Here is a 26,437-nt window from a genome sequence, read left to right on the forward strand (position 1 = left end):
TCAAGGTGCTGCCTGACTACTGGATGGCCCACTGTGTCTCTCCATGCCAGAGGCCTCTCCTGTGAAACGCTATGGTGAAAACCCAATGCATTGACATGAAACAATGCCTCACTGCACATTTACACTAAGTAATCCCACTCAGACTCTGCTAGAGACTGAAGTGTTTCCCCACCTGAAGAAAAAGTACAATGATGAGCGCACTCTTTCTCTGGGGCAGAATGAGGTTTCTTCTCTGCCCCTCTCCAGACTTCCTGGATGATGTTGGCACTAGTGCTGGACACAGGGCCAGTCAAGGCCTTGCAAAGGAAGCTACCTTGTCAAATGTGTCCCAAATACCAAAACCACAAAGGGCTCCTTATTAAGGAGTTTCAGCAGCACAAAGACTTACAACATCCTATACACTATGACCTACTTCCTACACACTCACCATGCACATTATCACATGAAAGCTTCCAGAAGTCCTTTCATAAACGCTTAACTCTGCTTATTAAGCCAGGGGATCTCAAATCAACCTGACCTAGAAAGGCTTTTCCTAGGCAATACATTTCACAGAACATCTTTGCAGAAATGCTCCTTTATGGCTTTCAGCTATTCTTGGCAGAAACAAAAGCTAAAAGTTTTTATATAAAAGAATTTAAGTAATTACTAGGATTACACTCTGGGCAACAAAAAAGTCAAAGGGGCATAATATCACAAAGCCTCATTTTAATTCTGGCCCAACACTTTTGTGATACACTGAACTGCCTGGAAATGAGAATCTTCTTTCCTTAAGGCATACGGATGTTCATTTGCTGATTTCTTTTTTTTTTTTTTTGGGGGGGGGGTCCGGTTGTGGGGCCTGAACTCTGGGCCTGGGTGCTGTCCCTCAGCTCTTCAGCTCAAGGCTAGCACTCTACCACTTGAGCCACAGCGCCACTTCCGGCTTTTTTCTTTTTTGCTTATGTGGTGCTGGGGAATCGAACCCAGGGCCTCCATTGCAAGGCAAGCGCTCTACCACTGAGCCACCTTCCCAGCCCCCTCATTTGCTGATTTCTGTACACAAAAATTAAGCGTGACCCATAAAGGACCTAACTAGTTCCATTTCCTCTTCAGTAACAATCAAGTCATTAAACAGCTACTGCAATTTATCACAAGTATAAGGCTTTTCAAAGAGCCCCCACAGCTCTTTATTCCTAACTAAACAGAAAAAGGGGGAGGGACAATAAGTGATAGAGTCTCTGATACTGTTCAGCAAAACCAAGAGATCATAAAAGCATCTGGCTATACCTGCCAAACAATTTTACAGCGCTACAACAAGGCCAAGGAAAGATGGAAACAAATGAGATGATTGAAACAGTATAAACATTTCATTGTTTGCATAAAGTGTGCTTTTTTATTCTTATTTCTAAGGAACGACACATGATATTTTGAAATTGAAGGGAAGGCAGACTCTCCCACTGTGACTTGGCAAACAGAGCTACTATCCATCCATCGATCGACTGATCAGTGTTCACAAGCAGTGAACCAGTCACACCTCGATGGTAATTCTTGCAAATCGGTACTGCAGAGAGCCAGGCGGCCTGAGCAGCACCAGGCCCCTTGTGGCTGGTGGCTGGCTGCACAGCGTATCTAGCAAGCCTGTCACGCTCACAAAGCCCAGGGCTTCTCCATGGCCAACAGCCATGGAAAAATCTCCCTGAGTGACGAAGCCAAGGAGAACCCTGGAACAGTGTGAAATCACACCTGGGAGGGGGCCTGACCACAAGCCCAACGTCAGAGCCTCCTCCTGCACAGGGGCCTCCACAACGTCGGCAGGAGCGAGTCCTCCGTCCTGCCTCCTCACTATTTTCTTCTTCTCCTTTTGCTTTACAATCTTCCTCTTGAATGGATCGTTGTGTCTGGGCTCCTGGGGCCCACAGTAGTGGCGATCCTGCCTGAGCTGAAGCAAGTCTTCCTCGGCTGGGACACAGATCATGGTGTGTGGCTCTGGGCTGCCTTTCTGGAGGAGGGACAGGTGGACCCATACCAGGGCCCTGGGGAAGAGGTCCAGGACAGACAGGCAAGCCTCTCTGCTCAGTTCTCGCTGGCTTCTGCCAGGAGCCCACTGGGCTGCCCGGCTGTTCGCAGAGCTGGGCCCACACCAGGCTGACAGTTGCTTCAGTAATTTTCTACTCCTATGTAAAGCCAGAGACATACATTTTAGGATAGTTTATTCAAGGAAGAAATGTACAATTAGAAGATAAGGTGGGGTGTGGAATGTGGCTTAGCGGTTAAGTGCTTGCCTAGCATGCATGGAGCTCTGGGTTCGATTCCTCAGCCACACAAACAGAAAAAAGCCAGAAGTGGTGCTATAGCTCAAGTGGTAGAATGCTAGCCTCAAGCAAAAAGAAACCCCCAGAAGCAGTGCCCAGGCCCAGAGTTCAAGCCCCAGGTCCGACAAAAAAAAAAAAAAAAGATAAGGCATTGCTACAACTAATTTTTTCATACTACATGTGGGCAAGTATCAAAACTATAATTTTTAAAAAACTAAAAAGATTCCTTCATATATTTTAGTAAGAATATTTGCCTTCTTAGGTGTCTGCAATACTGAAACTAAAAGATTAAAGTTTAAGAAGTTGAAGGCAGCTGAGCACTGTTAGTTCACGCCAATCCTAGCTACTCAGGAGGCTGAGATCTAAGAATTAAAGTTTGAAGTCCAGGCAGGAAAGTCTGTGAGATTCTTATTTCCAGTTAACCACCTAAAATCAGAAGTGCTTCTATGGCTCAAAGTGGGAGCGTGAGAGCCCTGAGCAAAAAAGGTCAGGGGTAGCACCCAGGTCCTGAGTTCAAGGCCCATGACTAAAAAAGAAAAAAAGTTGAAGGCAGGATGTGGAGTGTAATTCAGTGATAAGAGTGCTTGCTGAGCGCTGAGCATGAATATGGTGCTGGGTTAATCTCCAGCACTGCAATAATAACAACAACAATAATAGTAATAACTTTGTATCATTTGATTATTGTTATTATTATAAATAAAATTTTCATATCCTGTGAGCTGGTCAAGGCAAAATGTATCCAGAAGTTGCCTACACTTACCTAAGCACACAGAGTTGACTATTGATGGCAGCGGTGTGGTTCTCGCCAGGACTCTGGTCTGGAACCTTTTCCCCCACTCCCTGGTCCTGACACTCAGTGTCCATGGTCTCTGGCTCCCTGTGGTCACGTGTGGATGAGCCTGCTTCATCTGAGAGCTGCGGAGCTTGCTCAGGCGTGGCAGCGTGAGGCTCCCCGAGTCTTCTTGCATCACCCGCCTCTCTACTGAGAGCTCCAGGAGATGTGTCTCGGGCCTGGACTTTGGACTCCCAGTCCTGAGTCAACTGTTCCCAGGGACACTGGAAAGGTGCCAGTGTGCCAAGCTTAACATAGTTGGCACGTTTGGCAGGAGGGCGTCTGATAAAAAAACAAAGAAGAGAATGCATTTTGAACTGAAGAATGGACAATTAAAATAATTATGGCCACTTATACATGTTTAAGCAATAAACACAGAAAAAACTTTCCAAGAAATGCTTAATAAAAAACAATAGTTACCTCCATATCCAAGCTTGTTTTCTTTGGTCTTAAAAAAAAATACCAATAAAGCATCCAGGTGTTGGTGGCTCATACTTACAATCCTAGTTACTAGGCTGAGATCCGAACATTGGGGTTCAGAGCCAGCCCAGGCAGGAAAGTCTATGGAACTCTTATCTCCAATTAACCACGAGAAAACTGGAAGCAGAGCTGTGGCGCAAAGTGGTAGAGCTGTCACCTTGAGTGAAAAAGCTCAGGGACAACACCCAGGCCGAGTACAAGCCCCATGACTGACAAAATAAAACAATACAGTGGCTAGGCATCATGCCTGTACTCCTAACTACTCAGGAAGCTGAGATCTGAGAATCAAGGTTTGAAGCCATCTACAGCAGAAAAGTCCTTAAGATTCTTGTCTCCATTTAGCAACAAACAAAAAACTGGAAGTGGAGCTGTGGCTCAAGTGAGGGAGTGCCAGTCTTGAGAGAAAAAGCCAAGCAAGAGCATGAGGACCTAAGTTCAACTTCCAGTACAAAAAACAATTCAACAAAGCAGGACTGGGAATATATCTCAGTGGCAGAACACTCCATAGTATATAGAAAGCCTGTCTCCAACTCCAACTCCAATACACGTGCAAAAAAGAAACAAAAATAAAGGGTCAGATACATATCCAAACAATAAGCAGCAGAAAGGTACAAATAGAAATAAATAAAATCTACTAGCTAACAGAACATATTTAAACCAATAAGATACCATTTTTCACCTACCATCTGATCTATATTAAAAGGGCCCAGAGTGGTAAGAGCAAGGGAGACATAGTATCCTAAGTACTGAATCCGAAATGCAGTACACAGCAACTAAACAGCAAGAGCCTTCAAATACACAACCTTCTCTCTTTTTTTTCTTTTTGTTGGTCATGGGGCTTGAACTCCGGGCCTGGGCACTGTCCCTGTGCTTTTCAGCTCAAGGCTAGCGCTCTGCCACTTAAACCTTAGCACCATTTCCAGTTTTCTGCTGGTTTATTGGAGATAAGAGTCTTACAGACTTTCCTGCTCAGCCTGGCTTTGAACCATAATCTTCAGAGCTCAGCCTCCTGAGTAGCTAGGATTACAGGCATGAGACACCAATGCCCAGCAGACCTTTTCTTAAAACCAGATATATGAGCTGGGTGCAGTGGCTCGTGCCTATAATCCCAGCTACTCAGAAGGCAGAGATTGAGAAGATCATGGTTTAAAGCCAACTTGTGCAAAAAGGTAGTGAGATGCCCCACCCCACTTCGGTCAGTAACTGTGCAAGGTGGCATGGACTTGTCATCCCAGCTACTCAGAAAATATAAATTGGAGAAGCTGAAAACAGAAAAAAGAGGATCACAGTCCAGGCTGGGCCCAGGCAAACAGCAAAACTCTCCAAAAAACAGGAAAAGCTTTTGGACTATAGATGTGGCTCAAGTGGTAGTGCTTCTGCCTAGCAAGACCTGAAGTTCAAAATATTTACAATTTGTCTCTCCTCAAATCTGACAACCCAGATATAGTGGCTGACACCTATAATCCCAGATACTTGGGAGGCTTGAAGATCAAGGTTAACCTGGGCAAAAGACTTCATCTCAACCAATAAAAAATTTGGCACAGTGGTGCACACCTGTCATCCTAGCAAAGTAAGAAGCATAAATGGAAGGATCAAAGTCCAGTCTGGCTTGGGCAAAAAAGTGAGACCTTATTCAAATAACAACAGCAAAAAAAAAAAGCACAAGAGAATGAGATGTGGCTCAAGTGGTAAAGTACATGCATAGCAAGTGCAAAGCTGAATTCAAATTCCAGTACTACAAAAACAAAAAGAAAACAATAACCAAAAAGGAAAAAGCAATAACAAAAAAACCAAAAACCCTGCCAACTCCTTTCCCCTTCTTACAAACAGCTTGTAACCTCACCACTTTGTTGACTAAGAAGATACAATCAAGAGTGCTCCCCATCTTCTCATCAAACATCTGCCTACATTTGTATCACACTTCAGGGGTCTCTCCCAGCCTATTAAAATGGAAGAACTGACCCCAGGTGTATCAGATACCACCCCTGCACCTGGACACTGGACCTCAGTCTCTCTTCCCTGCTTAAGGCCTTTGCTCTTGAATTTCAGCCTCCCTACTTGATCCTAGAGCCCCATACCAGCCTGGAAACATGACTCCACCAAGAATAGAGACTCAGTCCATCTTGTCCCTGCTGTAGCCCCAGAGGTTAGAATCGTTTCTAAGTAAAATATATGACAAAGGGATGAACAAGTCAGACAAGCATTCAGAGATATTTATAAGGAGATGTTCAGAGCAGCACACAGCAAGAAATCGGAAAAAACCCACAGGGCCATTGATAAAATTCCACCCTACAAATCCCAAAGAATCACTCAGCGTTCTATTTGGGAGCTGGCAAGCTATGACTCACAGGACAAATCTTGCCTGTGTTCTATTTCAGTACAACTTGTAAAGCTAAGAATGATTTTTGTATTTTTAAATGGTTGAAAAAAACATAAGAATAATATTTCATGACACATGAAAATTTCATGAAATGCAAATTTAAGTATCCATAAATACTACAATTAGAAGACAGCCACCTTCACTTATTTCTAGGACATCAGTGACTGCCTCATGCCACAGTGGCAGAGCTGAGTTGTCACAGAAACAATGGTCCACAAAACCTGAACCGTTTAGCATTTGGCTCTGGACCAAAGAAGGGTGCTAACATGCAGTTTTGAGTCCTATTTATTGATGTGGGAAATTAGCCTCAATGCACTGTTAAATGAAAGGGGAACGTTTCAAATTAGTTTATTTAAAAAAAAAACTTGTGGGGCTGGGAAGGTGGCTCAGTGGTAGAGCGCTTGCCTTGCATGCATGAGGCCCTGGGTTCGATTCCTCAGCACCACATATGCAAAAAGAAAAAAGCCGGAAGTGGCGCTGTAGCTCAAGTGGTAGAGCACTAGCCTTAAGCTGAAGAGCTGAAGGACAGCGCCCAGGCCCAGAGTTCAGGCCCCACGACTGGACCCAAAAAAAAAAAAAAACCTTGTAACTATGACAACTATACGTACATTATAAAGTCTAAATAGCTGGGCAGTGGTGGCTCACACCTATAATCCTAGCTACTCAGGAGGCTGAGATCTGAGAATCATGGTTTGGAGCCAGACCAGTAGGAAAGTTCATGAGACTCTTTATCAACAATTAACCACTAAAAAGCCTCAAGTGGAGTCATGGCTCAAGAGGTAAAACACTCTCTTTTTTGCCTTAAGGAAAAAAAAAACACCTCAAGGACAGCACCTAGGCCCTGAGTTTAAAACAAAAAAGAAAGAAAGAAAAAGAAAAACACAAAAACCCAGTAAGAAATAAGTACTATCATCAGTTACTCAGCAAACATAAAAGGACCTTGACTGTCAATATGAACATACAGTAAAGGACTGCTGTCCTGGGGCTGGGAAGGTGGCTCAGTGGTAGAGTGCTTGCCTCCCATACATGAGGTCCTGGGTTCGATTCCTCAGCACCACATAAGCAAAAAGGCCAGAGGTTGCACTGTGGCTCAAGTGGTAGAGCGCTTGCCTTGAGCTAAAGAGCTGAGGGACAGTGCCCAGGCCCAGAGTTCAGGCCCCACGACCGGACCTAAAAAAAAAAAAAGACTGCTGTCCTCCAAAGAGCTCATAAAAGCCAGATGTGGTAATGCATATCTGTAATACCAGCATTGAGGTGGCTGAGGCAAAGGATCAAGAGTTTGGGGCCATATATAGCAAGACCCTGTATCAAGGGGGAAAAAAAAAAAAGCTAGCAAGGTGACAATCAGGAATGCATCACCATGTATCCACTCCATCGAGTATCTGTCTATCATTCAGCTAATGGTTGTGAAGCCAGACATTGTGCCTGTCTGGTTTCAGCAGCCAACAAAAAGACACAATTCAGCCTTTGTAGAGCCCACAGTTAAGGAACTACAACATTCGATTATTCTCTGGTTCATCAGAAAGCAATGAAAGTTATCAAGGCCTACTGCACATAGCACTGGCTGGACACTGTAGATGCCACAATAGAGAACAGTGTCTGTGCTTCTAGGAGCCAGCAATGTAAGGGAAGTTCTTAACATTCACATAGAAAGGAGGGAAGGGCCCTCACCCTTTCCTCTCCAATGAAAGACAAGAAGAAAAATGTCTGGATGAATAGATGCTAAAATACAAACACAGTGCTTATCTCGCAGATGGCAGGATTATACCAGTATAGAACGTACTTTACCTATTACCAGAGTTTCATTACTTTTTTGGCTTTTTGGTCACTCCTGGGGCTTGAACTCTGAACCTGGTCCTGTCCCTGAGCTTTTGTGCTCAAGGCTACTGCTCTACCACTTGAGCTACAGCTCCATTTCCAGCTTTTTGTTGTTAATTGGAGGTAAGAGTCTCACAAACTTTCCTGATCAGATTGGCTTCAAACTGTGATCCTCAAGATCTCAGCCTCCTGAGTAGCTGGGATTACAGACATGAACTAACAGCGGCCAGTCTACATTTTATAAGTATGTACTACTTAGATAAGAAGTTCCCCATGAGATAGGGAAGGGGTTAGTAGTGAACATCTAGGTTTCTGAAATGCATGTCCACTTTTCAGTTTTCGGTCCACTATCAAAGTCAGCAAATAGCCAAGAGAAAATGCTATAACCTGGCCTGCCTAAACAAGCCAAATATCTCCTGTCCGGGTAACATGTTCTTAGGAACTTCTTGGTAATGCAGAACTGAAGGGAAAGCCCACAAAAGCTCCACATTATACACTCAGTCCCCCAAGCCATCCCCACACTGCCAGTCTACATGAACTAGCACCTCTTCTACCCCCTAAGATGCCAGGCAGAGAAAGCAATTTCTCACCTTTTGTACTTTTCAAGAAAACTCTTAGCTTGCTCTTCAGCATGCAGAACGCCAGCAGGGCAGTCTGGAAAATCTCCTGGGATGTTAGGCAAACTTTTATACTGTGAATGCACCATGGCCTCTTTCAGCCCTCCAACTCTGGCACCTCGATAGATCTGAAAGAAATGTCCAAATTTCCTAACTTAACTGTCATTTACCAACTTATAAGTGACACTGCTTAACTGTCTCTATGAGAAAAATAGGAAACATTCCAATTGCTCATCAAAAGAGAATGGATAAATACAGAGGAACAGTAGGACTATTGTATACATTATAATATCTATGTGTGTATATGTGCTGTTATATACACACACACACACATATATATATATATATATGAATATATGTAATTACCATACAATATAAACGTGAATGAAATGGATTTTCAACAATCAAGAGTTTACCAAGTGAACACACCAAGTTGCAAAAGCATGCATACAGTTTGCTATATAGCTTAAAAAGATGTCCAGCTGGGTGCCAATGGCTCATACCTGTAATCCTAGCTACTCAGAAGGCCATGATCTGAGGATCATGGTTTGAAACCAGTCTGGGCAAGAAAATCCATGAGATTCTAATCTCCAATTAACCATCAAAAAGTTAGAAGTAGAGTTGTGGCTTAAGTGGTAGAGTATAATCCTGAGCATAAAAGCTCAGGGATGGAACCAGGCCCTGAGTTCAAACTCCAGGACACACACATACACACACACACACAAAAAAAAAGCTGTCCCATGCCCAATGTACTGTGGAGTATGAATATTTAATACAGTTATAAAATATGCACTTTTAGAAAGGAGGAAGATAGGACTGGGAAGAGGCACTAGAACACTACCAGTGAACCCAATCTCTCTTAAGCTGAAGGGCACACAGGCATTCATTTTATCACTATCATCTGCTTGAAACATAGTATAATAAAAAAAAATTAGGGCTGGGAAGGTGGCTCAGTGGTAGAGCACTTGTCTTGCATGCATGAGGCCCTGGGTTCGATTCCTCAGCACCATATAAGCAAAAAAGAAAAAAGCCGGAAGTGGCGCTATGGCTCAAGTGGTAGAGCGCTAGCCTTGAGCTGAGGAGCTGAGGGACAGCGCCCAGGCCCAGAGTTCAGGCCCCACGACCGGACCCTAAAAAAAAAAAATTAAAATCTTCCCACTTCTAAATGATTAACTGAATGTCCCTCACATTAGGCATAATTGCTACAAAGATATCACCTGCATGAATCTAATAGCCTAAAATGCTGTTTATGATATCTAGCATTAAAGTAATATTTAAACTAACCAGAAAAATATGTGTAAGATTTTAATAAAAAATTTTAAGTGCCATTTTTAGTACTATATGATTATAGTTAATATTAACATTTTAAAGCCAGAAAAGTAAATTCTATACATCTATAAAGGCTGCTTTAAAAGTATAACAAATTTCTTACTGGGTGCCGGTAGCCCATGCCTGTACTCTTGTCAGGAGGCTGAGATCTGGGGATTGTGGTTCGAAGCCAGCCCAGGCAGGAAAAGTCTGTGAGACTCTTATCTCTAATTAACCACCAAAAAGCCAGAAGTGAAGCTGCGGTTCAGGTGGTAGAGTGCTAGCCTTCAGCACAAAACCTCAGGGAGAACACTCAATCCCCCAGTTCAAGTCCCAGGACTGATACAAAAGAAGAAAAACTATAACAATTTCTTAAGGTTGAAAATTGAATGTTTTGTTGCTACTATTACAAAATCACTTCGAAACCTCTAAAACTTCCAAACCAGAATCTAAAAGGAAAGGTGGGCAAGTGTACAGGGGTGGGTGGGCATGATGAGTATATGATGTAGGTATAGAAGCACATAACGCAGTCGATTTGTACCACTGTTGTGTTAATAATTATAACAATACAACTAAAATAAAATGCCTAGGGGAAAAACTCTCAAATTTTCAAAATATCTCAGCATAGGCCTTATTAATGAGAATCTGGCTCTAGGGACAACAAGTATGGAGTATCCTGTATCCAGAATTCTACTTCTAAGGGCAGAAATAATATTATTCAATTTAAAAATTGTACATAAAGTCTGAATCACTCTTAGCACTTAGTTTCTATCAAGAATGTGTTTTTAGGCTGGAAATGTGGCTTTAGTGATAGAGCGCTTGCCTAGCACACATGAAGCCCTCAGCTTATTTCCTCAGTACCACATAAACAGAAAAATCCAGAAGTGGCACTGTGGCTCAAGTGGTAGAGTACTTTCCTTGAGCAAAAGGAGCTCAGGGACAGTGCCCAGGCCCTGAGTTCAAGTCCCAGGACTGGCAAAGAAACAAACAAACAAAAAAGTGTTTTAACATAACAACTCTTAGTTGGAATCAAAAAAGGAACTTACGAATGGAATCCAGAAAGCCATGCCCCAGCCCTTCGGAAGCAGGATGTCCCAGCCACTTCCCCAGCCCAGCCGGTCTTCACCCGTCACTTTTCCTGGCTGATGAATCAAAAGTATAGGGATCTTGGATTCATGGGGACCTAAAACAAGCTGTGACCCAGGTACCAGCAACTCACTTCTCATCCGGTTTAAATCCTAAAGTGGAAGAAAATAATTCAAGACAAGCAATCCAGTACCAGGAGATCCTACTGGGTCTCTCTCCTCTCTTTAGTTTTAAAAAGCTAAATATTCTTAGGCTGCGAGTATAAGCTCAGGAGGCAAAGTACGTGCCAAGTAGGCACAAGGCCCTGAGTTCGAACTCAGCACTGCCAAAAAAAAAAAAGGGTTCTGAATAAATGTGAGCCATTTTAAGTACAGAGTACTCCTTCTGTAAATTTAAAAAAAAAAAACAACAACAAACTTCTCTACGTAAGAATTTCGATAGAAAACGTCCAATTATCTTCAACTTGCTAAATTTGGGCTAGAATATAACAGATTCAAAGTTATAAAATGATACTGTACTTTCTCCCTGTCCCAAAGTCTATTTTTAATTAATTTTTGTATGTGTGTGAACAAGGATAGTGATTCAAAATGTAATCCCAGGTACACAGAAGGATCTGGTTCAAGGCCAGCCAGAACTAAGCTAAGACTTTCATCTCAACAACAACAAAAATAGCTGGGCATTGTGGCATGCATTTGTCAGCCCAGCTATGACAGGCATATGGTTATAGTCAATATTAACATTTTAAAAAAACAAAAAAGTGTAGAAGTTGCTTTTTTTTTTATAAAAGTGGCTTTTAAATTAAAAGTCCTGACTCTCATTCGAGAGCAATTTCAAATACCAGCTCCTCCATCTAGGAAGTCACCCTTAGTCTCTTAAGTTTGGGCTCAGTCTTCCTTCCTTAGGCTTCCTGAGGACCTTGTACTTAGCCATATCCTACTCTTCTATCCCAGCATCGAGTACAATGCCAGGGTCATGCCAGGGAGCTAATCATTGTGAAATTTAAATTAAAAACAGAACAGGCAGGGCACTGGTGGCCTAGCTAATCAGGAGGCCATGATCTGAGAATCATGATTCAAACTAGCCCCAGCAGGAAAGTCTGTGAGACTCTAATCTCCAATTAACCACTAGAAAAACAGAAGTGGAGCTGCGGCTCAAGTGGTAGAGCACTAGCCTTGAGCAAAATAGCTCAGGGACAGTGCCCAGGTCCTGAGTTTAAGCCCCAGAACCAGCATTTAAATAAAAAAACAGAATAAAACAAAAGACTACTTATGGAAAATATTAGGAAGAAAAACATTTCAGTCATGAGTTTATCACTTTATATTTTTTCTAGAAATCTCTCTTCCCAAAAGCAAAACAAAACTACAGTATGGATTACAGAATCAGTAAGCTGCTTGTAAATCAAGTCCATGGCACTTTATAAAGTATAAAATCACTTTTAGCATCTCTGGAATGATGACTTTCACCTGGCATTCATGATTTTAGCAGTAAGCAGTTACCTGGTCGGAGATTTTATTCTCTGTGGCACTCTTACAGATGTCCTGATTCCAGATAAAGCTATGGGCACATTCCACAGGCACACCCTCCAGAAACAGCTGTCTCACCTTCTCATTATCTAAGAGGGAAAAAAACAGCCTTCAAATCACAGCCTTTCATCAATTGTAGCCCTTTCCTTGGCTACAGTAGATTTTTCATGACAAAAAACTATATTTTATATATATATTATATAGAAGGATTTACTTGATTAGATTACTCTTAGTTCCTCTCATAGTCCATGGAATAGCACAGGCTGCTAAAAATAAATTCCCTTTGATAGTTACTTTTCATGTCTAAGATGTAAATATCACAATATTAAGTTGCTCTAAACAACTGCCTAATTCTACTTTTTAACATAATCATCTTCTTCTTTCCCCTTAACTAATTTCTGATGACCTATTTTTAGTGAAATTGTTATTCCTTGCTGTAAACATACGTCTTCATTCCTTTGTGATGATTCTCTGTGAAACCTACACCATACTAAAAGTATGCCACTGGAGAAGGGGAAAGACCATTTTCAGTGAAAAACATCTATATTTAAATATTAATGTAAAACATTTCCTAGTGCACTCATTTAATCACTAGGGGGAAAAAAATCTTCAAAATCTAATTTTGTTAAAGAATTTTAAAAAGTACAATTCATAAATTTTGGCTATAATTCTACAATGCCAACACAGAAATGTCACTAAAAGCACATACCTGGATAGATCTGATGGCTGGAAAAATAGTAATAAGTTGGAAGTGACCAGGCCACAGTGTAACAAAATTCGGTAAGAACAAAGGTGGAGAAAATTAAATTGGTGAACAGATCTGAGAAAAAAGTGGCTCATAAACAGCAAATGCTTCAGTATATTGCTCTTCTTCTTGTTTTCGTCTTTTTTATATTGCTCTTCTTCTTGTTTTCGTCTTTTTTTTTCTTTTTTTCTTTTTTTGGTACTGGGGATCGAACCCAGGACGTTGCACTTGCTAGGCAAGCACTTTGCCACTGAGCTACATCCCAGCCCTATATTCCCAGCCCTATATTGCTCTTCTTCAAAGAGACTCTAACCCATAGGGTCTCCAGTATCAAAGCTATATGTTTCAAAAGTTCTGCCTGTCTAGGAAAATTAAGCTCCATTCCTAACAATCCTGTTCTAAAAGAATGCTTTCCTGTGGAGCCCTGCCACAGACTAGAGGGACAGAAATGAGGTATTGTTCAGCCTGAAATGCAGACAAGAGATGACTCGTATTGAGGGTATAAAGGCACAGGAAAAAGAAAAAGAAAAAAAAAAAGAAGCACTAACTCAACTTCAAATATTTTTTTTTTTTTGGTCGGTTGTAGGGCTTGAACTCTGGGCTTGGGCACTGTCCCTGCGCTCTTCAGCTCAAGGCGAGCGCTCTACTGCTTGAGCCACAGCGCCACTTCCTCTTCAAATATTCTAAATGATAGAATACTAACTATTGCTACAGAGTGCTAAGAAAAAATGAGCTATCAATGCGTGAAAAGACACAGAAGAACCTTAAATGCATATTAATAAGAAAAAGAAGCCAAAATGAAAAGGCTGTGTACTATATGATTCCAACATGACATTCTGGGAAAGGCAAAATATAAAGACAGTGAAAAGATCAGCGGTTGCAGAGATTTGGCAGGGGAGAAAGATGTACTTTTCAAAGTCATTCTATTTTATAAATATGCAGACCAGATAACTCTAGCATAGGTTTTTTTTTTTTTTCCTACCCAAAAGCAGAAACAAAGGAGTTATGACAAAATGACCATTACTGAAAGGCAACTGTAGCTCTACACTCTAAAATACCTGTAAGAACTGGAAAAGGGTGGAAATGATCTCTCACCCAGCCTTCTAACAGTAACTGGGGTCTTCATGCTTAGGGAGCATGCAAAAGTCATATAGCCAGAGTATTTAAAAGACAAAGATGAAAGTAAATAAGCCAATAGAGTATTATAAGTTCAGTATTTTCTTTTTCTCTCCTCTCACCTTTTCTCTCCCTCCATATAACTCCTCCTTCCCCTTGCTTTTCTTCTGATGCTAGGGATTGAACTCAGGCCCTCATATATGCTAAGATGTATATTTCCATTGTGTTACCCTGTTGGCCCTCATGTTCAATAGTACAGCAAATTCCTCTCGGGCCGACAAGGACTAATTGAAATAACCATAGGCTGGGAAGGTGGCTCAGTGGTATAGTGGCTTGCCTTGCATGCATGAGGCCCTGGGTTCGATTCCTCAGTACCATGTAAGCAGAAAAAGCCAGAAGTGGCGCTGTGGCTCAAGTGGCAGAGCGCTAGCCTTGAGCTGAAAAGCTGAGGGACAGTGCCCAGGCCCAGAGTTCAGGCCCCATGACTGACCAAAAAAAAAAAAAAGAAAGAAAGAAATATTCAAATCAAAACAAACCAGCAAGTGTTAAGGGCAGCAAGTAAAGCATCAGAGAGTACAGTACATATTTAGTTTGGAGATTTTTTTGGCTTGTTTTGTTTTTGCAATGCTGGGACTCAACCTCAGGGCCCATGCGTTCTGGGCAATCACACTAGCACCAAGTTATGCCCACAACCCAACTCGAATTTTTAAATCTTACTCAGAAAACCAGTTAGTTACATAGTGAAAAGATTTGCAAATACATTATGAATAATTAATTCCAACTTAAGCACTAAATGATTGAGTAAACTTTTTCAAAGCACCCCAGAATACATTATCGCTTCAAGTTCTTCAGCTATCTTCTCTTTTATTTATTTATTTATTTTGGGTCCAGTCATGGGGCCTGAACTCTGGGCCTGGGTGCTGTCCCTCAGCTTTCAGCTCAAGGCTAGTGTTCCTACCACTTGAGCCACAGTGCCACTTCTGGCTTTTTTCTTTTTGCTTATGTGGTGTTGAGGAATTGAACCCAGGGCCTCATGCATGCAAGGCAAGCGCTCTACCACTGAGCCACCTTCCCAGCCCCTATCTTCTTTTTTAAAATCCTTGCAATCTAGAACTACATTTTAGTCTCCTCTCTCCAGCAACAGGGTTTCTGCTACTTTCTATCACAGCTGTTCTTTTCTTTTCTTTCACTTTCAAATAAATATGTGTGTGTACATACATATATATGTGTATATATGTATATGTGTCTATATATGTATATACATATAGACATATGTTCATATATATATAAAATCCCCAGTACACACACACACAAATACATATATACATACAGAAAAAGAATGTGCACCAAAGCAGACAAACACTTCTTTATGTTTTAAGTAGCACCAGAACTGATTTGTTTTGTTAGAAGTCAAAATAAGCAGAGAATGATGTCAGATATGGACACACAGAAACTATATCAGAAAATTATACATATCCTGACATTGAAATTTTCCCAAAGATTAACCACTTAATTAACATAGTCTACCAAACTAGACTTTTTCCTTGCATTTTGACTTCTTCCTAAATGATATATTAATTTTATATTATTAATTTAATAATTCCTTAAAAAGTTTACTTCTTTATGTTGCTCCTATACCAAATAAAACATAATGTAAAGAAATTACAGCACTATACATATATATATATATATATGTATATATGTATGTATGTATGTATGTATGTATGTATATAGTTTTATTTTGTTTTTTTTTTTTGGTCAGTCATGGGCCTTGGAGCTGGGTGCCTAGTTGCTGTCCCTGAGCTCTTTTGTTGAAGGTTAGCACTCTTACCACTTTGTTTTTTTGTTATTTTTTGTCGGTTGTGGGGCTTGAACTCTGGGCCTGGGTGCTGTCCCTGCGCTCTTCAGCTCAAGGCGAGCACCCTACTGCTTGAGCCACAGCACCACTTCCAGTTTTCTAGTGGTTTATTGGAGGTAAGAGTCTCATGGATGTTCCTGCCCAGGCTGGCTTTGAACCGAGATCCTCAGATCTCAGCCTCCTGAGTAGCTAGGATTATAAGCATGAGCCACCGGCTCCCAGCTATTCTTACCACTTTGAAGCACAGTTTCACTTCTGGTTTTCTGGTGGTTAACTGGAGATAATATTCTCACAGACTTTCCTGCCCTGGCTGGCTTTGAACCATGATCCTCAGATCTCAGTCTCCTGAGTAGCTAAGATTACAAGCATGAGCCACCAGTGTCCATTGTAAAATACATTTTAATGAAAAATACAATGACTAAAAAGAGGGTAAACTTTTAGAGTGGAAATTAAATCATGTGTTTCAAGAAAGACATATTTTTCTTGAACTGACTCAGATGAACATAAGACTTAAAAAGGATTCAATATGGAATTTCCTCTTTTTTTAAAAAGGATGTGCAATAACAAGAGAAGTGAGGCGAGTTTATAGCATTAAGGTGATTATAGCATAAAGTTTATAGCATAAAGGCGGTGACAGCCGCCTTTAATAGCATAGTACACACTGTAACATTTATGGCTGCACTAGATCACACTGGCTTTAAAGTAGCAAATAAAGAGGCAGCAACTACTTGATTAAAGGCTTAAGCTCCACAATTAAGTAACTTACCTGTCATCTTCAAACTCCTTTCATCCATCTGCCTTCCATGTGAAGTCTGACAGGGTTTGGTACCCCCAAAATAAGCTATCTAACTGTACGTAGAGTTTTTTAAAGTTCTGAAATTGTAACATGTACCTGTATTTTTTTCCTTCCAAAATTCACAAGCTAATTTTAATTACTCTTCTAATTCATGTGTTTAAGTGATAGTAAGTAAAATAAGACATTATCATGATTATTGCAATTCTCAAATCAGACTAAAATTTTGGCTAGTCTCACTACCCCCTCATCTCTCCAAAGCAAACAGCTCTCTCAGGACTTTCCACTCAGTCAAAAACAAGACATTCAATACTTCAGCACCTGGGATGGCCTTGCCAGGATTCGAACCTGGATCATCTGTATGGTCAGACAGAGGCTTCCACTGAGCACAAGACCAGCTGCGGGTGCATATCCCTTCCTCACAATTAAAATTCTGAAACACCAGGCATTTTCAAGAACCCAATATGCAGACAGACAGGCTCTACTACATACTAAAAAATAAAAGAACTCAGAAAAAAACAAAATAAACAAGGCTCTAGCAACATGGTTTGCAACTAAAAGATGCCCCCCCCACACCAGGCCCTTTGATCCAATCACCCCATTAAGGGGCACATTAAGACCCCTCCCCTGATTTTCCAGATGAAGTTACTACAGAAGTAGTAGGGAGGTCTGCAGTGCTCAGCACAGTACGAAAAACCGCGGGAGTCACAAACACTTTACCTTGGCATTTTTCTGGGTTGGACAAAGCTTTGGACCACTTTTGAGGCAAGTTTATTCGAGGATCCCCCACCGTCAGGCCCAGAATAGTACCTGCAGGAATTTCTGCTGGCGATGTTACCCCTGTAACACAACAAGTGAGCAGACAACAAGCTTATAGAAAGCTATTCACAATGCAAACAAGTTTGCTGGGTTTTTTTAATCTTTTAGATTTTGAACTAAACTTTTCTTGAGCTGTGTGTGTGTGTGTGTGTGTGTGTGTGTGTGTGTGTGTATGTGTGTGTGTGTGTCTCTCTCTCTCTCTCTAAGGTTTGAACTCAGGACCTCAAAATATACTTGCCTTTCTTTCTTGTTGATATTTTATATTATTCAAGAAGTGAAATTTCTTGCAAAAAATACTAAACTGACATAACAAAGGCCTTTTAGCTGGGTACTGGTGGCTCATTCCTAAAATACAAAACTGACATAACAAAGGCCTTTTAGATGGGTACTGGTGGCTCATTCCTATAATCCTAGCTACTGAGAGGATCAATCTGAGGATCGATCAGTGTTTGAAGCCAGCCCAGGCAAAAATCTGCAAGATTCAATCTCCGAAATAACCAGCAAAGAGCTGGGCTTGATTGGCTGCAATCAAGCAAGCAAGCCGAGCAAGCATGAGGACCTGAATACAAAAGGCTATTTTACAACATTAATACACACACTTCTGTCAGTGATAACTACCAAGAGTTGTTAAGTATTGTCTGTAACATGGGTCCTAAGCATTAATTTCAGGTCAATATCTGACATGCATTTGTCTAATGTGAGAATGCCAGGGTTTTAGAATACTAACTCACTGCTGTCTTGTTTCCTAAAAAGCAGGAATATAACACTTTATTCACTAACTTCAAGCAACTCTCTTACTGACTTCTCTTGCTACATCTTAGCAGCAAGACTGAAAGTGAACAGCACTTACCAGAGGCCCAATGCTAAACCCTCTCTTAACTTGCTTGAACATTTTTCCCTTCCTCCCCAGTACAGCCCAGCATTCCATCTTTTTTTTTCTTTTTCTTTTTTTTTTTTTAACTAGTCTTGGGCTTGAACTCAGGGCTTGAACACTGTCTCTTAGCTTCTTTGGCTCAAGGCTAGCACTCTACCACTTGAGCCACACAGCACCACTTCTGGCTTTTTCTCTTTATGTGGTACTGAGGAATCAAACCCAGGGCTTCATACATGCTAAGCAAGCACTCTACCACTAAGCCACATTCCCAGCCCCAGCATTCCATCTTTATACCTCCTAATAATTCAAACACAGCTTCTTGTCTTCGATGAAGGGAAACGCTATCAGGGTTCTTACAGGTGTCTACCCACCAGCTGTGGGGTGTCTTCCCTGTGTCCTCTTCCTCCTGAAAAACAACATCTCCCCCTCAGCAGAGAAATATAAATCAGACTTAATTATGTCTGGAACATAAGACCAGCCTCAGCCGTTTTGTTCCTGAATGTGAGAAAGATTGTTTTATGAGTAGTAGGCAAGTTGCTACAATATTCATAAAGTAATTACTATCAGACTACATACTCTTCTAATTAGACACAGGAACACAGACTTACACTTACTTCAAGAGTTCATATACTAGAAAATATATCCATGGTTCTCAGAGACTAATTAAGCTACTTCACACTTCATCTCTCTCACACACACATTTCAGTAAGAGAGCCTTGATCATCTCCCACTGTCACCGTATTCATCACCTCTAATTTAACCAATAAAACGTTCCTTACCAAAGGACAATCAAGCCAGTACCTGTCAAAGAAACCTTTGGATAAAGGATATATAACTATGCATAGCACCTCACTTACATCTGTAGACAATACTAGAAATAGAGCAATGTTTCAAAGAGCATTTTAAGTAATGAGTCCATGCAGGAAAACTGATACACAACATGATATGAGTTCCTACAAATTTGGAAGACAGATGCTGTTCACCTCACAGACCGCAGCTCTAGAACCAAACTTGCAAAAAGATTCAAATGTTGGCTCCACAGCTTACTAGCTACCACGCAGCACCTCGTCCACGGCAGCGGCTGTGAGCACTGGGCACAGAGAGAACCAGGAACCAGCCATGCCCTTGTCACCATGAAACACTCAGTCAGTGAGAGCTGGATATGGCATAAAAACAGACAAAGCTGTACACATGAACTGAGGAAATGTGAAAATGCTTATGACAAAACTGAACTTGAAGACCAAGAAAGGATGGCAGAGGGAGGTGAGAGAGATGGAATGAGACACACTGCAACTTGAACAATGAAGAAATCTAGCTGCAGGAGGAGGGGACAGAATGTTCACAGGCAGAACACAGGTACAGAAGTGCTAGCGGAGGCAAGAAGTGAGTGAGATCAGCTAGAACCTGAAAGACCACAGTGCAGGGATGTGGAGAGATGCAACTGCAGAGGTGAGGGAACCTGTGATGACACAGGTCCACAGAAGGCGCCATGTTTTATCTTAAATATGAGAAGGTATTAAAACCACTGAGAATGGGGGGGAGGGGGGATGCTGGGAAGGGATGTGAAGGGTAAACCAAAGGAGGAGGCTACAATGCTTGGTAAGAAATGTACGCATTATCCTGCCCATGTAATTGTAACCCCTCTGTACAGTATGTTCACAAATAAAAAATAAACAAATAAAAAAAAAAAGAAAAGCCACAAGTAAAAATAAATAAATAAATAAAACCACTGAGAAAGCAGCAAAAAGTGAAAAACGGGGCTCAGGATATAGCTCAGTGGTAGAGAGCTTGCCTAGAATGAACAAGGCCCAAGGTTCCATTTCCAGTGTGAGAAAAAAGAAATGAGAAATTTGTTAAAAGATCACTCTGCCTCCTGCACGGAGATGACGGGAGAGAAAGAATAAAGGAGAGAATTCCTGCAGCCAAAAGTTGTTTCTGCCTTTCTGTTTTTGTTTTGGTCAGTCCCGGGGCTTGAACTCGGCCTGGGCGCTGTCCCTGAGCTCTTCAGCTCAAGGCAAGTGCTCTACCACAGGAAGAGCCACTTCCTGTTTTCTGGTGATAGTTGGAGATAAGAGTCTCATGGGTTTTCCTACCCTGGCAGGCTTTAAACTGTGATCCTCAGATCTCAGCCTCCTGGGTAGCTAGGATGACAGGCGTGAGTCACCGGCGCCCAGCTTGTTTCTGCTTTTAAAAGCCTCATTCTTCTAAAAGTTCAAAGCTCCATTAGCTTATACAGCCACATGAAATCTGTGAGGCACAGCACTGAGAAGTTAACTTCTGTAGGGCAGTCAAACGAGCAGGATCTGAACCCAGCTGGGAGGATTCTGAATCTAGTCTGCATGCTTTACAACTGCACAGTTCAACACAGCAGCCAAAAGCCATAAAGAGCTGCCCGAGTTTAATTCTAAGTTAAAATTAAATAAAGGTACAAATTCAGTCAGTCACTCCAGTCACATTTCATATGGCTGTGACTAAACACACTGGAAGGCATGGGATGATCATACTTGCAGAACATTCTATAACAAGTTCAGAGCTAGACATGCTGCTGCTATTAACCTTCTGGGGGGAATCACAGAAATAGACGTCTCACGAGTCAAACACTCAAAAGCTAGCATACAACTCAGGCATTTTAGGGATACCTGATTTCCCACCTATGAGGAAGAGATTAAAACCCTTGTACAAGACACAACTGCAACAACAGGTTGTGCAAATTAGAAAACAACCCAGATTTGGTCTTCTAGAAATAAAAGATAAAAATAAGCTGGGCCCCAGTGAGACTGAGATCTGAGGATTATGGTTTGAACCCAACCTGGGCAGGAAACTACTCAAAAAAGTTGGAAATGATGCTGCGTCCCAAATGGTAGAGCACTCACATTTAAGCAAAGATGCTCAGGGTCAGAGCCCAGCCCCAGAGTTCAAGGTCCAGAAATGGCAATCAATCAATCAATCAATGGTAATAAGTGGGATATAAGCACTTAAAAGCCATGATTCAACATGTTATCAAATTATATATAAGATGAAGAAAAAAATGCCTAAAATAAAACATGACAGTCCCATTTAGTCTTACAGTGTGTACAGAAGCAGCTTTGAGAGCCTCAGTTAGGATGGAGTGAGAAAGGGGACCAATCAGCCGGAATCTGTTCATCTCCATCGTCAAATCACTGAAAGAGAAAAAAGATCACAAAATGGAAATGTCCCTCATATATGTCTGTGTCACAGGCAAAAATGGAGTAAATCTCCATTGAAAACATTCAGTAGGTTCACAGTGGATTCAACTCATACCTGATTATGATGCCAGTGGCTGGAGAGATCCAAGAACATGGTTGGCAGGGATCTCTAGTTCCATCACCAATAATTTTTTTAATTGATTTCAAATTTTCTTCATCATCTTTCCTTTTTCTTTTCTTGCCACTTTTCTTATCAGCCAGTTCAGATTGGCTTTTCTCGAGGGATGGTGTTAGAAGTGGGTCAGGGATGCAGATATTTGATTGGATGGCTTCTGAACACAGGCACACTGTTTTTATCTCCTCTAATATATCCTAAGGATATATTTAAACATTTACTTTAAAGTTCTGAATTTAAATGCAGTGTTGCAATTTTGCTGGCTTCCTTTAGAAATTCACTTCTTTTTTTTTGGTCGGTGTGGGGCTTAAACTCTGGGCCTGGACACTGTTCCTCAGCTCTTCAGCTCAAGGCGAGCGCTCTACCACTTGAGCTACAGCGCCACTTCCAGTTTTCTAGTGGTTTATTGGAGACAGGAGTCTCAAGGTCTTTCCTGCCTGGGCTGGCTTTGAACCTCGATCCTCAGATCTCAGCCTCCTGAGTAGCTAGGATTACAGACGTGAGCCACCGGTGCCCGGCTAGAAATTCACATTTTTATCCATTCACAAATCAAGCCAAATTTGCCATAATAACAAAGTTTTTCTAGGTGGGTGCCATGAAAGACCCTATTTGAAAATAACGTAATGGGAAAGGGTTGAAGGCTTGGGTAAAGTGCCTAATCAGCAAACTAAGTGCAAGGTCCTGAGTTCAACTGCCAAAGTTTTTTTGTTGTTGTTTTTTTTATTTCCGAATACAGCACAACACTTGAAACAAAAAGATAATAAAGTAAATGTCAAATATTACAAAAACCTGACCAATATTTTTTCAAAGTTTAAAATAGGGAAAAAAAATTTACAGTCTGCAATAGAAAAGCAGTACAAATGCTACAAAAGAGAAGCTAGGTAAATACAGAAGGAAAAATCACCAGAATTACTGAAAATAGCTTCTCATTATGAAAATGGACTATCACGCGTAGCTGGGCATCTGTGAATGAATCAGGGCATGGTGGAAGCATTAGCCCAAACATTTCAAGCTCATTATTCTTAATAAGCTTTGGTTCTACTTTTGCTTATGACTTAAAAACCAGAAGATAAGATTTGCCTCCTTCAGCCAGGTGCTGGTGGCTCACACCTGTAATCATAGCTAGCAATGTACAAGGCTCAGATCTGAGGATCATAGTTTGAAGCCGGCATGGGTAGGAAAGACCGTGAGATTCTTATCTCCAATAAACTACTCAGAAAAAGCCAGAAGTGGTGTTGTGGCTCAAGTGGTAGAGCACTAGCCTTGAGCACAAACAGGCTCAAAGATAGCACTCAGGCCTTGAGTTCAAGCCCCAGAACTGGCAAAAAAAAAAAAAAAGATTTGCCTCCTTCAACAAGATGGAAGAGGTCTGGAGATCTAATTATGTATGAGGTAATGCATGTGTTAATTGATTTGATATAGTGATCATTACATAATCTACATCTGTGTCAAATCATCACATTGTATACCTTGAATATATCTTCTTTGTTAATTAGATATTTTAGGTAAAAGTCTAAAAAATTGAAATTCTTAAACTTGCTTCGTTCAATATACACACAACTTTCCCCTCTATATTCTAACACCCAATTATCAGCCAAAGTTTTATCTCCTTGAAAGTCCTATGACACTGATTTTCAGTAGTCATTAAGGATTTGACAGAATCAAAAAGATTATACCTGTTTAAGAGTTGGATGAAGCCAGATCCAGAGCTGCCTGCTCTCACACAGATCAGCAGGGACCCTCGCAGAATTCCAAATAAATGTAACAGGCCCGAGCATTCCTCCAGGGTATTTATTTGCACGGTAAAGCATGAGGCTCCCTTGGCGCCTTCCAGACAAGCAGTGAACTGCAGCAAATGTCAATCCTGACACAAACACAACAACATGATCCAAATGCTGAGACCCCAGTATTATTTCCTGACAGTCACAGTACTATTTATTGTAGTCTCCATGAAGGATGAAGTGTTGGTTTTTATCATAGTTTAGAGGAAAGCCTGGCACACAATTAGTGCTTAAGAAAGATTAACTAAATGGCTAAGAGCCTGTGGCTCACACCTGTAAGCCTAGCTACACAGGCGGCTGAGATTTGAGAATCACAGTGCTGGAACTTGGCCTCGGCACTGTCCCTGAGCTCTTTTGCTCAAAGCTACTGCTCTACCACTTGAGCCACAGTTCCACTTCCAGCTTTTTGTGGTTAATTGAAGAAAAAGAGTCTCACAAACTTTTTCTGCCCAAGCTGACTTCAGATGGTGATCCTCAGCTCTCAGCCTCCTAGTAGCTAGGTTACAGGCATGAATCATCAGCAACTGTCTTACATGAGACTCTTATCTCAATTAACTGAGGGGGTTAGAGGGGGGATGAGGACGATATAGGACTGGAAGGGGAGGGATAAAGCTGTAAGTAGAGCTGTGGCTCAAGTGGTTTTAGCCTTGAGCAAAAGCTCAGGGACAAAGTGGCGCTGTAGCTCAAGTGGTAGAGCGCTTGCCTTGAGCTGAAGAGCTGAGGGACAACGCCCCGGCCCAGAGTTCAAGCCCCACGACCGACAAAAAAAAAAAATAATAATAATGTTTAAAAAAAAAAAAAAAAGCTCAGGGACAATGCCTAGGCCCCATGTTCAAGCCCCAGGATTGGCACAAAAAAAAAAAGGGATTTACTAAATGGATGACTTACCAAGAGTTTTGAGATATTCCTGCCTAAGTTCATTCCAGCAGAATAATAGGTCTGTCATTTTTATACTTTACAATGTTAAAAAAAATTTAAATGCCACCCATTTTACCTTGAATAAGATACAATTATTACCTTAAATAAGATATTATTCCCCGTTACTTATTGGGAACAAACATAATAAGTATATTTATATGCTTATGTATATATACACATATTTATATACATTTAATTCCAAAATGCTTATAATAGGCCCTTATTTGTAAAGTGGATAAATACATAAAGGCTAAAAACAGGACTCAGGTTGACGGCAAGATTACCTGTATCTATGCTACACATCTGAGAAAGTGCCTTTAGTATTTCTTCCTCTTTGCCCTTCAACTCCAGACAACAGTAGTAGGATAAATCCTGCAGAGAGGAAACACAATTAAACTCCTTAGAATCTACATGGGGCAAAACTGATAAGAAGCCAAAAGCCATACCTGTAGAAGTCTAAAACCCAGAACAAATGATCAAAGCTACCTTGTCGAAAAATCAAAATTGAAAACCTAGACTTCTTATTACATTTGCATATCTTTTTAAAACCAACCTGATTTAAATAAAAATGAATCTCCCTTGAAGATATACATTACAGGATTCTACGGTTCAGCAAAGCTATATTTTATCCAGATTATAAGCAAGTTCAAAATAGGGCAGAAAAAACTGCTTCTTCTCAGTAAAGATATCCATTCCCAAAATCCACCTAAGGTAAGAAACCAGAGTAAAAAAAAGCAAGACTCTAATAAATTCTACATTATTGGTAAGATTGCTCACTTTGGTCCTAACAGAAGTCATCCAGATTAGGAATCACTGAGCCCTGAGGCACAATGTTACAAGTAATTTACCCCATCCGGATCATAATATACACCTGTGGCTGAGCAACATCCAAAGAAAAGAGAGAGAAAGTTAAGACTTTACCAATGTTAAGAGGAAGAGACAGGACTGAGTTAGGGAAGCCAATGTTGAACCAGTGAGTTAACAGCACTCTCAACAACCTGACAAACCAACACTACGATTCCCTTATTTTGCAGGGAAGCACCAACAAGGCACAGAGATAGTTACTCCTCCAAAACCATATAACCAAGTAAAGCCAGCATTCAAGTCAGGCTCACTGATTCCCAAAACAGACTCTGCCACCACAACTTTGATCACTTTCAGTAAATTGGACAACTGAAATTAAAAGAGAAATCGTACCGTGACTCTGACAAATTCATATCAATCATTGCCATCACTAGCACAGAGAAATCTTCCTACCAATAAACTCACTCTCAGTTAACAGTGGTCAGATGAATCTCACCCAGATTTGTACAACTGCTTAACAGCAGAGAACAATTGTCTGGAGTCAGATGACCTGGCTCAAGGTTGAACTTCACCACTCATTGGCTGTGTTATACACTCATGGGTAAACTACCTAACCTCTCTGGACCTGTCTCCACCTGAAAGATGAAAATAATACTAACTACCACCTTAATCACAGCACAACAACTATGTAACCCACTCACTTGGGACTATAAAACAACATACCAACACTCTAATGTGGCACCATCACAAGCTTCAACTAGGTAAATAGCCATGAGGAAGGACCTCTACCTGTTCCCAGGCTCCAGGAGAAGTACCCAGAGCCCATTTCAAATTGACACTCAAAGCTTCCTGTCATACAGACCTGCATTTGATGACTCTTCACCCTGTGAAGAACAACTGTTCAGTTGTTTTTAAGATGGATAACCTCAAAGATAGAACGCTGGCATACCAAGAACTAATTTAAAAATTGATATTGGATTTCCAAGCCTGATGTCACCACTTCCAATAGTACTGATGTAGTCAGTAACACAAAATCATCGAGCTCCTATGAA

General features: G+C 41.1%; 1 protein-coding gene across 1 annotated transcript in view; it reads right to left on the bottom strand.

Annotated features, from left to right (window-relative positions):
* Positions 1 to 1,205: 1,205 nt before the first annotated feature.
* The window catches only part of Pop1 (processing of precursor 1, ribonuclease P/MRP subunit (S. cerevisiae)), a 35,759-nt gene continuing 10,527 nt past the window's right edge, over positions 1,206 to 26,437 (bottom strand). Inside the window, exons 5-16 of the mRNA XM_013012395.1 lie at positions 25,697 to 25,754; positions 24,866 to 25,003; positions 23,559 to 23,746; positions 21,823 to 22,079; positions 21,608 to 21,701; positions 18,835 to 18,946; positions 17,568 to 17,687; positions 12,309 to 12,424; positions 10,773 to 10,964; positions 8,392 to 8,546; positions 3,052 to 3,405; positions 1,206 to 2,153 (exon numbers count right to left, since the gene is read on the bottom strand). Coding sequence (XP_012867849.1) covers positions 1,508 to 2,153; positions 3,052 to 3,405; positions 8,392 to 8,546; positions 10,773 to 10,964; positions 12,309 to 12,424; positions 17,568 to 17,687; positions 18,835 to 18,946; positions 21,608 to 21,701; positions 21,823 to 22,079; positions 23,559 to 23,746; positions 24,866 to 25,003; positions 25,697 to 25,754 — 2,430 coding nt within the window. The 3' untranslated portion in view covers positions 1,206 to 1,507. The remainder of the gene's footprint in view (positions 2,154 to 3,051; positions 3,406 to 8,391; positions 8,547 to 10,772; positions 10,965 to 12,308; positions 12,425 to 17,567; positions 17,688 to 18,834; positions 18,947 to 21,607; positions 21,702 to 21,822; positions 22,080 to 23,558; positions 23,747 to 24,865; positions 25,004 to 25,696; positions 25,755 to 26,437) is intronic.

The sequence above is a fragment of the Dipodomys ordii genome, unplaced genomic scaffold (assembly GCF_000151885.1).
Source record: "Dipodomys ordii isolate 6190 unplaced genomic scaffold, Dord_2.0 Scaffold17, whole genome shotgun sequence".
Classification (NCBI taxonomy): Eukaryota; Metazoa; Chordata; class Mammalia; order Rodentia; family Heteromyidae; genus Dipodomys; species Dipodomys ordii.